Source organism: Anoplophora glabripennis, unplaced genomic scaffold (assembly GCF_000390285.2).
Source record: "Anoplophora glabripennis isolate ALB-LARVAE unplaced genomic scaffold, Agla_2.0 scaffold448, whole genome shotgun sequence".
Lineage (NCBI taxonomy): Eukaryota > Metazoa > Arthropoda > Insecta > Coleoptera > Cerambycidae > Anoplophora > Anoplophora glabripennis.
Genome location: NW_019416548.1, coordinates 9,634 through 26,489, shown reverse-complemented (window position 1 = coordinate 26,489; position 16,856 = coordinate 9,634). Strand labels below are relative to the sequence as shown.

General features: G+C 32.7%; 1 protein-coding gene across 1 annotated transcript in view; it reads right to left on the bottom strand.

The window, feature by feature from the left end:
* The window catches only part of LOC108912745 (lethal(2) giant larvae protein homolog 1), a gene marked incomplete at its 5' end in the record, with an annotated part of 36,914 nt that extends 20,881 nt beyond the window's left edge, over nucleotides 1-16,033 (bottom strand). Inside the window, 6 exons of the mRNA XM_018718124.1 lie at nucleotides 445-726; nucleotides 782-1,033; nucleotides 1,365-1,620; nucleotides 10,703-10,932; nucleotides 11,449-11,666; nucleotides 15,612-16,033. Of these exons, the coding sequence (XP_018573640.1) occupies nucleotides 445-726; nucleotides 782-1,033; nucleotides 1,365-1,620; nucleotides 10,703-10,932; nucleotides 11,449-11,666; nucleotides 15,612-16,033 (1,660 nt within the window). The remainder of the gene's footprint in view (nucleotides 1-444; nucleotides 727-781; nucleotides 1,034-1,364; nucleotides 1,621-10,702; nucleotides 10,933-11,448; nucleotides 11,667-15,611) is intronic.
* Nucleotides 16,034-16,856: the final 823 nt, after the last annotated feature.

Below are 16,856 nucleotides of genomic sequence, written 5' to 3'. Positions count from 1 at the left end.
ACTTCAGTATTCGAATCAGTTGGTGTCTGACAAGCATCTTAACGGAACATTTTCATTTATTCATTTATTCCAAATTAGCTTCGGCACTTCAACGGTGAAATATCACGCATCGTAATGAAGACTTTTGCTTTTATTTTATTTTGGAATTAAAGCACACCAGGTGATCAGTTGTTGGGGCACGGTTCCAACAAATTGGTCATCAAAAGAATTAAGCTTGCACAAAGTTTAATTACGGAGGTAAATAAAAGTATTCGCAGTGTAATTTTCATTACACTTAAACATCGTATGCCCAACGTGGGAATAAGGAGAATTAAGATTGCGTCTTGTGATTGCTGTAACACCTGGACTTCGACAGGTCGTGCGCTTGGGCCCAAAATTGAAACATAAGTTCGATTTCGTGGATATAATCGTGCAACACCTTGTATGCAGTTAAGTCAGACCTACCTTGTTTAGGAGTTAGCTGGTTGTGACCTTTCCAAACAAACCCGTCTCTGTCACTAACGATATTCATAGAAGCAAGTTTAAGGGGTCCGTCAAGAACTTCAGTGTCAAATTTGGCGATAACGACTTGTCCCGCAGTACCAGCGACCACCAGGGTGCCAGAAAGAGGACACAATGTCACCCTCTTAATCGCCAAACGAGGGTCGTCCGAATAAGGGTCAAACACGCCAGTCTTCCGGAAAGGAGGCCACTCTTCTTCAAGGTCTTCCGGATCTGGATGAACTTCTAAAAAAAAGTATGTCATATTTTATGCAGTACTTATAAAATTCAGAGTAGTTACCTTCTAGGTCATCCCCAGAAAAGAATTGCGATGTTCCAAATTTATAAAGTGGGGTTAGGGTAACACCTCCGGCATCCCAGAATCTCACCGTACCATCCTCGTGGCCGGTAAGTAACAGTTCTCTTTTCGGCTGGGCCCCTTTTGAACACAACAACTTTCCTCCGTCGACAGGCCAGGAACGATTGGAATAAAGGTGGCTCGTTTGTACTTTTCCTGCATCTTTTACGTGTTCCCATAGTTCCTCGGGCACTCCTAATGAGTAATATTGAGAAAATAAGAATTTTTTGACAAAAAAAAAAGCAGAGTGTTTTTTAACAATGATTGCGCCATTTTCTAAAAGTATTTAAAAAAACAGTTTACACATTATCTCATTAAGTCACCCCTAAAAATTATAAAGAATAATCGCCAACCCTAGGTTAATCAACAATTCATCGCCCCAATTTTTTATTTTTTTTTGTAAAAATCTCATTAAGTCGCCCCTAAAAGTCATAAACAAAAGCTGGCAACCCTATGTTTATCAACTTTTTGAACAAGACAGGTTAAGATCCTATTATCAAAGTATCACCTTATACAATTACTGTACCTGATACATATTGGGTGCACGTAACCGCAGACGCATGGAGCGATACCAAATAAGGAAGGCTCATCATCTTCCAATTCTCATCTTTTAAATCTATAGCTACCAATTCTTCTTCCGCCAGCACTAATAGGGCTTCAGGCTCCCGTTTCTCGTTATCACCATTAGCTACTATAACTTCCTCATTTTCATTTTCGGTTTCCTCTTCCGGTTCTTCTTCTTCTTCATGGGCTCTCGAATCAATGAGGATGAAATCTATTACCTGGAAATAACGTTACAATTTTTTCGATGGAATAAATGTTTTATTAGAAAAATGATTAGAGTTCAAAATCAATTTTCAGAAATTTTAAAAATTAGTTTTTTATATGCCAATAAACGTTACAAAATCAGTATAATTTGATAAAATTAGTACAACTTTTAAAAATTGCTATTGGTGCTTTTGTGATGGTAGCTTATTTCTTTGCTTTATAGAAAAATTATCCTATGTCTTTATGGATTTATCAATTAAATGAAATTCAGTGTCAAAATTCGAAACATCATGTGTTGAACAAAATAAATAAAAAAATATGCTGGTAGAATCAAAGTGCAAACTTATCATATTGATAGAAAAAAAAAAAAAAAAGAAAAACCATTAGAAACATGGATGAAAACAAAATTATATTTTTAAAATTAATCATAAAGCGAAAACTTAAAGTTAAGTTGTCAATTGAAGCTTAATGCCCATTTGCACCGATATACTAAGAACAACTTAATAAAACTCTTCTTAAAAGTTATATTATACTTAATTTGTTAGCATATTGCACCGAATAATCAACCATAGTTAATTAAGTACATCTTTTTAGTGTTGACAAAGCAGAAATCTAGTTATTTATAGTAGTTTTTTTACTGTTATGTTAAGTCCTTCAATTTTTGTGTTTGTTCAGCTCAAATCATAGTCCCATCATAGGACCACAGTAAGAAGTAAAGTGTACTGATTTTGAGTATCAAAGTTTTCAATGTCTAGAAATTGTTTATGCATTTTTTTTATAAATTATGGATAAAACAATTATTGTCTTGATAATGCCTCCTAAATCACGAACAGTATTTAAATGTCCATCCAATGCATAAAAACGTAATGTATATTATACAGAGTCGGAAAGTACCGATGGTCCATCTGCCGTTATGTGAGAGCGATAAAGTAAGTCATAGAAATCCGTGCGATAGAGAAAGATGGCTATAATGAAGGCGTCTAATAGTCACCGCCCATTTTGCCCTTCCACAAATAAGAAGTGGATCTTATTTGTGGAAGGGCGAAACGGGCGGTGACTATGAGACGCTTTCATTATGGATAGATAGATAGATAGATAGTTTTTTTGGCTATTTTACACAAGTACATGGTTTATAGCAAGTCAATACAAGAAAACAAAAGGCATAGTTTGTATACACATAGCACACAGCGGTCAACAGTGAAGTGAATTAGAACACTAATAAATATAAATATAAAAGCACACAAAATACCAAAGATAGTCGAACTTTGCAGGACCCACATAATCTAGAAAATATTAGATTGATAATACTCATCTACAGAGTAAAAATAGTGAGATAAAAGACTTTTTTTAATATTAATCTTGAAGCATCCCTCATTCATATCCGTTATATGGCAGGGTAGTTTATTATATAATTTAATATTTAGAATATTTCTTTCCGATTTGATCTGGGTCGAGGTACAAGTAGATCACTCGCCAAAGCAACTCGTGTATTATAATTATGGCAATCAGACACCCGGGGAACGATATTCCTGCGAGCATGTATTTCCATTAAAGTTTGTAATATAAATACACAGGGCAGTGGTAATATACAAAATTTTTTGAACAGTGGTTTGCAATGTTCACTGCTACCCACATTTGCTAAGATTCGCACTGCACGTTTCTGGAGACAAAAATTTTTTTTAGAATCATCTGCATTGCCCCACAACACAGTGGCGTAGCTGATCAGAGAATGAAACAAACCGAAGTATACATTTATTTATAGACAAAAGGTCACTATTACTAAAAGTGGGATAACCTGCTCTTCGATGTATGTACCAATTACAACTGGGGTTCCTCAGGGGAGTATCTTGGGACCGCTGTTGTTTCTGATTTTTGTAAATGATTTGCCACTACACATTGACGGCACAAAGGGTTATTGTGTCCAGTATGCTGATGATACAACCGTTCTTATTTGTGGGTCAAATTTTAGTGATATACGAGAAAAAATTGTATATGTTTACAATAGAATACTTGATTGGTGCAGTAAAAATAAATTAGTTGTAAATTAGGATAAGACAAATGTTATGTTATTTAAAACAAGACAAAGCAGCTATATATCTCCGGACAGTTTCAAATTAAAGTGCAAAGTGGAAGAAAATATGAAGTTTCTTGGAATATACTTAGATGACACACTTAGTTGGTCCTTTCATATCGAGTGCATTGAAAAAAGGTTGAATAGTGTATGCTATAGTATTAGGGTGTTGACTAAGTATTTGGATCTCAAAACCCTCAAAGTGATTTATTATGCAAATTTTGAGTCTGTATTCCGATATGGAATAATTTTCTTTGGTCAAAGTATCCACATAAATAGGTTGGTCATTTCTCAAAAAATAACTTTGAGGCGTTTGTTGAGGCTCGTACAAAGTGTGTCTTGCCGTGGAAGATTTAGGTCAAATGGTTTATTAACAGTTTTTGCCATATATATCCAAGAAATTTTACTTTTCACTTTTAAAAATAAGAATTTATTTAGGGAATGTTTTCAAACTAACTTTTACAATACTAGAAATACAAATTTAATATTTCCCATACATCATTTAACATTAACTGAGAAGAATGTCCATTATACTTGCATAAAATTCTATAATAAACTCCCTCAAGAGGTGNAAATTTCTTGAACAGTGGTTTGCAATGTTCACTGCTACCCACATTTGCTAAGATTCGCACTGCACGTTTCTGGAGACAAAAGATTTTTTTAGAATCAACTGCATTGCCCCACAAGACAGTGGCGTAGCTGATCAGGGAATGAAACAAACCGAAGTATACATTTATTAAAATATGAGGACTCAATAATTTACGAAACTGTCTTAAGAGAAACAACACTTTAGACAGTCTCGTACTAAGGTCGGTTATGTGTTGATGCAATTTAGAGTGTCATCTAGAGCAATTCCTAGCAGTCTGCAATGGCTGCCGTTCACAAAACTCCTATTGCTGGAGACCGTCAAATATTGGGTTTTAGCTTTATTAAGTTGCAATTCATTTGCCGAGAACCATGTTTCTGCGTTTGCTAGCAAATGAGCCGCAGACTGATTTATATCTGCAACATTCGCATATGAGCTTATAAAAGTGGTATTATCCGCAAAAAGTACAATGTTGCAATTTCTCTTCCCAAAATAGCATGTCATTTATATAAATAATGAAAAGTAAGGGTCCCAAGACAGAACCCTGAGGCACCCCATGTTCAACACTCTCTAATTTTGACTCATGACATTATTAAGATTAACAAATTGTTGTCTACCTACTAAATAAGATTTAAACAAATTCAGAGGTGTACCCCTGATTCCATAAAATGAAAGCTTGTTTAACAAAATTTTATGCGAAACACAGTCGAAAGCTTTCGACAGATCGCACATTGTCTGGAGGGAATGTTCATGCCTCTCAAACCCACTATCATCTCTACAACCCTTAATAATGCTTTGGTAGTAGACTTTTTACTGCGAAATCCAAATTGAGCAGAATGCAACAGTTTGTATTTTTCAAAATACTCAAGTAACTTATTTTTTAGCATTACCTCCACGACTTTGCCAAATATGACAATGATGGAAATAGGTCTGTAATTACCAATTTCATTTAAATCACCTTTCTTATGTATAGGTAATACTTTTGATATTTTAAAAATGTCAGGGAAAACATCGCGAGTAAAACAAATATTTATCAGACATGCCAGTGGCTCAGCCAAGTAGTCAATCAAGTAGTAGTATAGACATCCTTCTCTATCGCTTGGATTTATATGTCTTACTTTATCGCTCTCACGTAACGGCAGATGGACCATCGGTACTTTCCGAACCTGTATATTATATAATAATAATAATTTAATATTTTATAAAAATTAAATTCGTCGATAGCGTCCATATTTTACAATGTTATCTAGACAATTAAATAGATTAGCCTTATGAAACACATTGAAAAGGAACTGTTAAATTTATAAACTGCAGTCAGTTTAACTCGACTTGCAAAATTCATTTGAAAAACACTGAATATGTGGGCTGCTCGTGGATCGCCCCTAAATCTGTAAAGTGTTTTCTACAGTGGTCATGGTTACCATCGCGTAGATATAATGGGAGTAGCTCATATTTACTATACAGTTTAGGCTCTATTTAGTGTGCCCGTAACCAAATAATAGCTATTCACTGCTTTATTTTCTTATTAAACGTAATTTGTTTACATTGTTTCTTGTGTTTTTTTTTAAAAGATTGTAAGTTTAAATTGGATTGTAAATACTATCTTCAATTGCAATGCTATCTACTGAAAAATCAATGGTAGGGGAAATACTAAATTTTAATGAAACAGTAATTGACAAGTTTATTTGGGACAAAAGCAGAGGAATGGACTTACACGAAAAAAATAATGTTGAGCACATTGTTCCTATATTTTAATAATACTTCAAATAAAACTACCTGATTATATTTGATTTTCTTTTTCAAAACTTTGTACCTAAACTTTCTGCTCTTCCTGGTATTTAAATCAAAAGCCGCCACTGAATATAATCATGTAGACCATGTATAATTTAAGAAACTCCCAATCCAATTAATAAAATATCTCAAATATATCATTCATTTTTGTATTTCGCTTTTAAATGAAAAATACAAAATATAGGCAGAATAATTACTTCGTATTTCTAACCGTCCCATGTCTGCTGAGCTTGTACAATTTCGGTGCTGCTTCCAAACATGTTAAATTAAATAACATCTTAAATATCCATTAAAGGGATACTTAAATTTAAGTATCTGTTTTCATACTTAGCGAATGGTGCAACGAACTAAGCCTTCTTAGGAATGACTTATTGTTAAGTAATCCTTATTAACTTCGGTGCAAACAGGCATAAGTGACAGATAAAATACTCAGACAATTTTTTATTTTGCATTTTGTGTTTTTAGAATGCTGCCATGAAAATATATCGGTAGCTAACACCTAAACAGATACATGCAGGTTAATGGTGAAATGAAAGAGTTCTTTCACGTAACACACAAAATGACATGCAAAAACTATTCTCCTCTCATATGCAACAAAACGCTAACAGATATACCTTATTTCCAAAAACTTCGTCTTCACTATCATTATCACTTTTTTCAATTCCAATCTGCCAGTGAATGAAAAATTTCGTTAAAAACTTGTATTGACCATTAATTTTTACAGAAATATATGATTTATATTGTGAATGGGAAATGCTAAGTAAAATTAATGAAATTATAAATCTTTTAAAAGTTTTGGATCTTAGAATTGAATATTATACATAGAAGCGAGATCTGTCAAAAGACATTTGTCAAAAGTCACTGTCATCCAGACTGGTATTTGTTTAGTTAAGGGTTTGCCATTTCACAATATGGAACGTTTTACGACCGAACAATGAGTTAAAATTATTAAATTATTTTACGATAATGGTGGTTGCATTTCACAGTGAATATGGTCAACTGGTCAACATAATCGTCCATCCCAGCAAACAATCGCCAGTACAGTGAGGAAATTCGAAAAGACTGGATCGGTAGCAGGCATCGTAAGACCTGTACATCATCGTTTTGTCCGTTCAACCGAAAACATAGCCGCTGTGAGTGTGTTGACGATGACTCGAATCTTTTGACTCCACGGCTAGCTCAATATTTTGGGCCTGTCATATTGCACATTGTGGCGCTTTTTGCATTTGGACCTACATCTCCATCCGTATAAAGTCCAACTGACACAAAAACTCAAGCCGGCTGATCATAGATTGTGCCATGAGTACAACAATTGGATGTTAGAATAACAAGCCCATTTCACACTCAGCAGCTATGTTAATAAGTAAAATTGACAAATCTGGGGTAGTGAGTAGCCGCAAGTGACAGCTGAGAGACCATTGAACCCGCAAAAAGTGACTGTTTGGTGTGCATTGTGGGCCAGTGGCGTCACCGTGCTGTATTTTTTCGAGAACGACAAATGAGCCACTGTTACCGTTAATTCTAAGCGGTATGCTGCCATGAACATTGAATTTTTTTTCCTGGAATTGAAGATTTTGATCTGAACGATATGTGGTTTCAACAAACGGGGCCATATGCCACACAATGCCTCTATTGCACGTGAAATTCTCAGGACAAGTTATTTTGAGATTCGGCGATGTGGCTTGGCCACCAAGATGCTGCGATTTAACACCTTTGGATTTCTTTTTGTGGGGCTATGCGAAAGACCGTGTTTATGCGAACAATCCCACAACTTTGGAGCAATTGAAGGACGAGATACGTCAAGTTATGGCCAAGTTATTGCTCGAATTGTCAAAAAGTCTTCGAAAATACCTCAAAACGATTGAGTCCTGCAAACGATTCCATGGAGGACATTTAATTGATATTGTTTTCCACACATAATGGCATAGTCCAAACTTTATTATGAAATAAAAATTCCATCGAAATTTAAATATTCAGGATGTCTTTTTTATATTTACTTCCCCAAGGAGAAAATGGGTAACCCGTTATATACATAAAATATATAAAATTTAAAAATGAATATATCTTTATAGAAATTGGTATTGGAACGGGCGGGGATTTTGGGAGGTGTAGAATAACATGTTACTACATTTCAGATAAAAAAAATTGCTAATACAATTCTTTCAAAAAATGGCATCTAAACAAAAACTTGTTCCAAGGATTTGCAATTTTGAGCTACAGTTTACAAATATGTACATTCTTAGATCTGTAGAGACAACTTGAACAATTAATTCTTTTTTTTGTAAATGAAATAGATTTAAAAAATAGAACAAACGTATAAAACGTAACATTTAAAAACATACAAGTATGGATAATAACTGAAAAAAAGTTGCTGAACATCAAAAATGGCTGAAAATAAAAACGTACTGTGTATAATTAAGATCTTGAGTTGTGGTTTCTGCCATTCAATTTTTCCGAAAATATGTGAAAAACATTTGAAAATTGTAGATATTGACCCACCCTCAAAATATATTAATTGGATACATCTTAAATAGACTCAAAATTAACTCAAAATGAAATAGAGTGAAGAAAATAATATACATATACATTAGAGTGGCCCAAAAAAAAATGAAAATTTTTTTAGAGGTCGCTCAAGATCATCAAAAATTTAATTTTTTTTTAAATTTTTTTTCTCGTTATTTTATCATTTTCTAGGTTGAAAAAAATCTCGATTCCGAAAATTTCATATCGATATTTTAATTTCTAAAGGTCACTCATAATTATTTTAACTTTAAAAATACTGTAAGTACCTAAAATGTTTTCGAGCGACCTCTAAAAATAAATATCAACTAACTAATATTTTTTTTTATTGAATTTGATGAACAAAAAAATAGAAATAAATCACGAGCCACTTAAAAAATTTCTCGAGGCAAAATTTACTACCGCACTGTGAGTATCAAATATTTATAATTTTTAAATTTGTTAAAATTTAAGTGTCTCATGATTTATTTCTATTCTTTTGTTCATCAAATTAAAAAAAAAATTATTAGTTTGTTGATATTTACTTTTAGAGGTCATAATTAATTTCGGGCTTAAAATTTTTGGTTAGACATCTACTTTTTAACGCTGCATAGCGATTTTGACAAATTAAAGATGGCCGCACTGGATCAGTCCATAAAGTATTTATTTTGTAAACAAATAAGTACATATTCGATAACAAGTATTTGAAAACATTATAAATACGATTATTTGCTAATGTTTTCTGGATCACTGATCAGCGATCACGATTCCGAAGTCAAAATTTGAAAATTCAAAATGGCGGATCCAATAAGGCAGTCAAAACTTTCAAAATCTGATTTGATTGACGAAACTTGATGGAAATGGGTTCATACAGGTTTTCGGGGTCGATCGCGATTCCGAAGTCAAAATTTGAAAAATCAAGATGGCGGATCCAATATGGGTGCCGAAAAGGTCGAAACATATAGAATTTTGTATAGATTGAAATTTTTATCGTTATATTTTAACTTTATTGGGAACTAGATTTTTGAAATAATGCATAAAATCTTGCAGATTTCTTATGTAGGTAACTTTGTTAACTTTGTAGATGCCATCGGCATCTATCTCGTAAATTCGTGCTCATTCGCCGGCACTTAATTTATTTGCAATTTGTAAGAATTGTATATCTTCTAGTTTCATTAAAAGCATTGACATTTTGAAATATCGTTTATCTTAACGCCGATGGCATTTACAAAGTTAACAAAGTTACATAAAATATCTGCAAGATTTTATGCATTATTCCAAAAAATCTAGTTCGCATCAAAGTTAAAATATAACGGTAAACAGGTAAATTTCAATCAATTTTCGGCACCCATATTAGATTCCCCATCTTGAATTTTCAAATTTTGACTTCGGAATCACGAAAACATTAGCATACTAACAAATAATCATATTTATATCGTTTTCAAATATTTGTTATCGAATATGCACTTATTTGTATACAAAATAAATACTTTATGGATTGATACAGTGCCTTCTTTAATTTGTCAAAAACGCCACAAGGCATTAAAAAGTATATGTGTAACCAAAAATTTTAAGCCCAAAATTAATTATTTATCTCAAAAATTGAGAATGGACGGGGGATCGCCGAGTTGACAGAGAATATTTTTTTATTATGCAACAAATATTTTTAGGTATTTCGTATGAACAGTACAGTCTATTTTTATTAAATAAAGCAATTGTTGAAATATGTACACATCGATCAAAAAATATGTTTTACATCCTTATTTTTGAATGGTTCTAGAGCCCTTCGGTATCAATAAAAAAAATTGTTACTCTATTTTTTTTATTTCGTTTGACGAGACGAAGCATCCCTAAAAATTTGTCGCTATTATATCCTGTACAATTTTCACATCTACCGAATTATTCAGCAAGTAAAAAATACTTTAATTTTTCAATTTATTAAAAAAAAAGTAATTTGAATTTATTATACCATTTGTCTTTAACAAGTGACTACAAAGTATATTTACCTAAAAAAAATTTGGAAAATGTTTAAGAATGTGGAATATATTCTCAATGTAACCAGAATACCTGACTATTCCCAATCTAATAGACCAACACAGAAAAAGAAGCAAGGAAACATTTTTTTTATTCATAAAAGTTCTCGACTTACCTTACTGGTAAAATCGAAAGCAACATGCTTTTCACCGTGTATCACGGACACCGAATATTTATCGCTGTAATTTGCTCTGGGAAGACCACCTGAAAATACGACTAGTGGTTCCCCATTTAAATCTCTGGTCAAGATTTTTGGTATAGTTCTGCAAGAATAAGGCCCGTAAGTAGTGACTGGATCACCGCAAGGTTTGTCTGTCTGATCGATGTTCCATTCCATATAGCTGCCTGCAAAGATAACACAATTTTTTTTAATATAAAAGTTGGAGACGCACAAGGAAAGAAAAGTAGTTTTTATAACGCTTATTTTAGTTTTCAGTTTATAAATACAACAGAAGGCGTTTGTAATGTTCTTCTTTAAACAAGTTTATTCTATACAACAAACAAATAAATGACAGACCGTGATTAGTTGTATCAACTCTATGAAATTAACAGAGTTACATAACCTCAAAATTATGTTTGTTAAATAAACTTTTTACACAAATTGACAAATTGGCAACAATGTTTAGAGTATCCTGGTGTGTTATTGGTTCATTAACTGGTGACAATTTTGAAGTGGTCGCATATTGGCGTTTTATACAAAAGAAAAAAATATGAATTTAGAAATAATTATAAATTTTAATTCCTACATAAACATAGAGACATCTCTATTACAATCAATTTTACAAGTTTCCTTTTTTTTTAAAGGTAATATTTTATTGGTTTCTGTTCATGATTTTATCTGTATGTATTTTGTTTGCTTACCATCGTTATGTGAACTAATGAAGAATTTGCCATCCTCCTTCCAACAAAGCGACTCCAACTGCTGGTTTGAAATAAAAGTTTTAACAGCAGTGTTCTCCGCTCTGTTCCAAAGCACGACTAATCCTCTGTTGTAACCGATAAGGATGTTGTTCGGATGCTCTGGTTGTTCGAAAATGGACTCAACAGCTCCCGGATTAAGCTTATAATCTTGTGGAACACTGCAATTGGAACAATGTAACATTAATTTATGATGGAATATATACAGTGTCCTGAAAATAGAGTGCGATATTTTACCAACGCTTTCTACAAATTAAAAATAAGTGAATATGAACATAAAGTCCATCTAAAAATTGTTGAGAGTTAAACAACCTAAATAAGACCTAATAAAAGGTGGATACTATTGTCAGATGCAGTTCTGAAATTTTGTTAGTTAAGGAATCTGTTAGATTTATCACTTATTTTGTGTTTTTACATACGAAATACAAAGAGCTGACTTTTACAAGAAAAAAGTGTCATGTTTAGTCATAAAAATAAATTGGCACCTCTGCAAGAAAACTTTGAAAATATCTTATTTATCCTTGTTTTACATATGCATATGTATAAGTTTGTCTATCTCACGCACACGTTGGTTGTGTCGAGGCACATTTGACACTTGGGTACACTCGAGTCCGAAATTTGATTGTGTTGATTTTTAGTGTGTTTCTATGATCGTTAAATGACGTCCATCAAGTTTTCGAATTAACAATTTATACAAAATGTAAAATAATTTTATAATTGTTTCTAAATTTTGCAGACATGCTGCAGAAATTTAGATGTGGATTAGTGCTATAACGCTCTATTAAAACAAAAAGTCTCCATTGGAATATGTACCATTTATCATTTACCAATTATTTGCAACCTTTTCCAAAAAACAACATGTGACTCAAAGGTCATTCAACTCTCAGGCATTGTCAGCTAAAATAAATATTAGTACCATTATATCCAGTAGCGGCCCGTGACTGTTTTTACTGGATGTGCTTCATGATAAGATTTAAGAGACAAACATTTTCCTCCTTATACGTGGAAGGAAGAGAATATCTTAAAAATTAACAGAGTTATTTATTTTTATTAACTTTTGACTCTGTACATTGAAACTGAGATGTCTAATAAAAGAATGGCGCAAAGAAAGTTTCATTATTTTCAACCAAAGAATATGTCGTGGTTATCGTCTTGATCCACTTTTTTTGTAACACTCTGTATGTATGACTGTGTCACAAACGAATATTAGGAACACAGGTTGGTAAAGTCTTAGCAGTGAATTTTTGAGTTTGTGTATTGCAAACTTCAATAAAAACATAAATTTCATCTTGTTACAGTACCAAAAAAATAATTAACTTGTATCAATCTGATAATTTATGAGATATGAGAGTGATACTGATTTTACATTTACTGACTGTTACTGGGAGAAAGAGGTGACAACAGCTGGAACGTTTATACATACAAACAGCAAAATGAAACCATGAAGGCAATTGAAATCATTAAAAATACACTTTATTGGACAGATCCACAGAAAAGATGCCCGCTGCAGCAATGTTAAAGGACCAAAATCAAATTTAAAAAGCGAACAACAAGAACGAAGGACCAAAAAGAGAAGAAAGGGAATAAAAGCAAAAGTATACCGGTATAGATGAAATTACTAATTGGCATTGTAAAATGTGTGGATATAATGAAATATGATAGTTTCAGACACTATCATATTTTCTTTATGTGTTAGAAACATGAAGGTTGTCTACATGCCTCTAAAAGTATAGATATTTTATAGTTATTCTTGCATTGATTAGAAGGGATTTACATCGCATTTTAGTAATTTGTTTGTTTTTTCAATATGATGAGCAAAACAAGTAAAAATTTCTTACGACAATTTCTGGCACAAAATTAAATATTTTAATAAAATATTTCCACATCAAATTATCTGATGTAAAATTTATATAACTTTGCAAAATATATGATGTAAATAAACTCACGAAATTAGGGTCAATGAAATATTCAGTATAAAAAATTATAACTGACAGAACCATAAGATTACCTTATTAATAATTATTACGATTTTAATAATATAAGTTAATATTTTTTACACACTTACATACAGGGTGGGTAACGCCTCGGTGGTTAGGGACCAAACGGCAAAGTTATAGAAACCTGCTTAGGTGGGTATGTGTAGACTGATTACGGCTACTCTTTAAAAATACTTTGAAATATACAGGGTGTCCAGGAAAAGCGTACCATATCAAAGTTATGTATTTTTAAATGGAACGCCCTGTATTTTACTGCATTTTTGAAAGCATCATAAAAAAATAGATGAATTTTATTAAAGGTTCTGCATACCTAGGACTTATTGTTTGTGAGATATTTCAATTTTAGAGAAAATACGGGCTTAGCGTAGAAATTTAATATTATCAACAAAAAAATAATTTTAAGGAAGCAGCTTTGCAGTGTATTTTAGATCATTGAAATTATAAATTATTATATTTGTCGTCACTTAGTATTGTACAGAGTATTTAAAAAACTGCTGAATACTTCTCTCACTTTTAAACAGCAATAATTTGGTTATTTTAAATGGGACACACAGTATATTTTTACTTTGCAAGGTAGGAAATTTAAAACTCTTTTGAACTGTGAATAGGTTCCCTATATCGATCTCTAACGGCATTGTGCCGTTCCGTTTTTTATCGAATTTTTTTGCAAGATGTGTCCACCTGTCTTCATCGAGGTCTTTATTGAATTGGTTTGGATTCTTCTTCATGACGTCTCTTTAAATATAAGGAGAAAATGAGGATGCAATTAAATGACCTTCAAATTTTTCATATTCAGTGACAAATTATTTAAATCGAAAATTTAGTAATAAATGGATAAGTAAGAATGGTGCATGTCAGTAGCCACCTAGGTATTCAGACCTCACTGTAATGGACTTCTTTGTTTAGGTCTATATAAAAAATCTTGTACACAGTGATCCACCTACTATTTGTTATGATATGAAGGAAAGGATTAGAGGTGCACTTGCTACAATCACCGCAAATATTCTAAGGAATGTGAGAATATCATTTGAAGATAGAATAAGATGCTGTATTAGATTCATCAATTAAAATTTTTCTTTGTTTCTTCTAAAAGTAAAATTTCCTTTAGTAAATATGTTTCATGTTGTTTATGTTATGTTAATTAATCTAATTAAGTTACATACAACAAACATATTTATACAAAATTAATAACTTTTTATAATTATTCTGTTCATAAAATAATATCTTTCATTAGAAAACTTTCTTCAATATTGTCATGATTTACACTTTACCAATTCAATAAAGACCTCGATAAAGACACGTGGGTACATCTTACAAAAAAATTCAATAAAAAAAGAAACGGCACAAATATCTCCAATACCGTTAGAGATAGGTATAGGGAACCTATACACAGTTCAAAAGGGTTTTAAGTTTCCTAACTTCCAGAGTAAAAATATACTGGGTGTCCCATTTAAAATAACCAAGTTATTGCTGTTTAAAGTTGAGAGAAGTATTCAGCAGTGTTTTGAATACCTTGTACAATACTAAGAGACGACAAATATAAAATTTATAATTTCAAGAATCTAAAACACACTTTCCAAAGCTGCTTCCTTAAAATTATTTTTTTATTGCTAACATTAGATTTCCACGCTAAGCCTGCATTTTCACTAATATTGAAATATCTCACTAACAATAAGTCCTAGGTAAAACATTTTTAAAATGTAGCCGTAATCAGTCTACACATACCCACCTAAGCAAGTTTCTATATAACATTTGCTGTTTGGTCCCTAGCCACCGAGGCGTTACTGGTGGCCCACCCTGTATATTTAGCACTTAACATAACATTTCAATTAATTTTGCTCTAAAATGGTATAACCTACCGGAATGATACAAGAATATACCTTTTAGTGTAAAATTCTGTAAAGTTTTATCATTTTTTGGCTGAAAATAGATCTACACATGAAAGAGTTGGGGTAAAATTTAAGTATCTACAATTTATCTATCTTTTTTCTTTTTTAGTTGTGGAATGTGATTGTCAAATATTAAATGTTAATTTTGGGTATACAAGTATGGATTGACGAATCTGAATTATATTCTATGTTTTTTTGAATTCTCGACACTTCAACTTACTTTTGCATAACGACATCCTGATAAATAATATCAGGGGTCATCGTGAAGGTACTCAAATCCAGCAGGTATATGTTACCGCCTTCCGTGCCGAGCAATAAATGTTTCCCTGCCGTTTCCAAACACATGGTGGATATCTTCTTCAACTTGCCCTCCAGGGCTTGTGACTTTACCTCCACCAGAGAACTTCTGTTGACCTCCCACAGATGTAAGGAGTTGTCGTCGCATAACGTCACGACGCGGCCCTGGTTTGGAAGAAAAATTACCTTCGTTACAGGTATGGGGTTCTGGTGTTGGCCGTAGAATTCGACACCAGGACGACCAAAAACTTTGACGGCGCCGGTGGCGGTACCTATGCAGATTAGGCGGAGAGATGAGTCCCATGCCAAGGATGTGGGTTTGTGGGGGAAGCCATGTTGAAGCGTCTGAAAAAAAAAATAAAAATATTATAACAATTATAAAATGGTTGAAGCTGCAAAAATATTGAAATTGTAAAAAGTTACACGATTGAATGGTGTTAGTTGCATCACCAAGTAACAGGGTTCATAGTTCAAAAGTAATGAAGAATTCCCTGACTTTTCCAGGTTTTCCCTGACTTATAAAAATAAAATCCAGGTCACTTGTAGTTCATTTTTACATACTAATTGGTGTTTATGCATTAAATTTTTTCTCGACTGGACTCCATAATCTTTTTTATATCCTAAGAACCTCTTATAAAGGTTTCAAAACCACAAATAGTTTTCTTTTTCAAGAACACAGGGCCGGCTTTCACAAAATTTCCAGTTGCAAACATTAAATTCCCTGACTTTCATGAATATTTTTAAAATTCCCTGACTATTCCCTGTTTTTTATGAAGAATAACGAATTCCCTGACTTTTCCCGGTATTCCCGGTTTTCCCGGCCGCTACGAACCCTGAGTAAATACAGGGTGTACCAAATTACATAAACCACACTTTATTTAATGAGAAAAAATAGGAGAGCGGTTCACCCCTAAAAAGATGCTTCTAAATGAAGCAAATGAATTATAACAATTTTTGTATGAAATGAAAAAAATTAAAAGTTCTAAAAAAGTGAACAAAATATCACACCCACACCGAAGTAAGGACAAAATTTTAGATATGCCCCCCGAATGATGCTTGTTCATTGTCATTTTAGGCCAGCGGTTCACCCCTAAAGAAAAGGCATGAACCGACTAAATTTTTAAAACAAAAACCTACAGCATGAAACTTTTTTTATTTTATAGTGTAT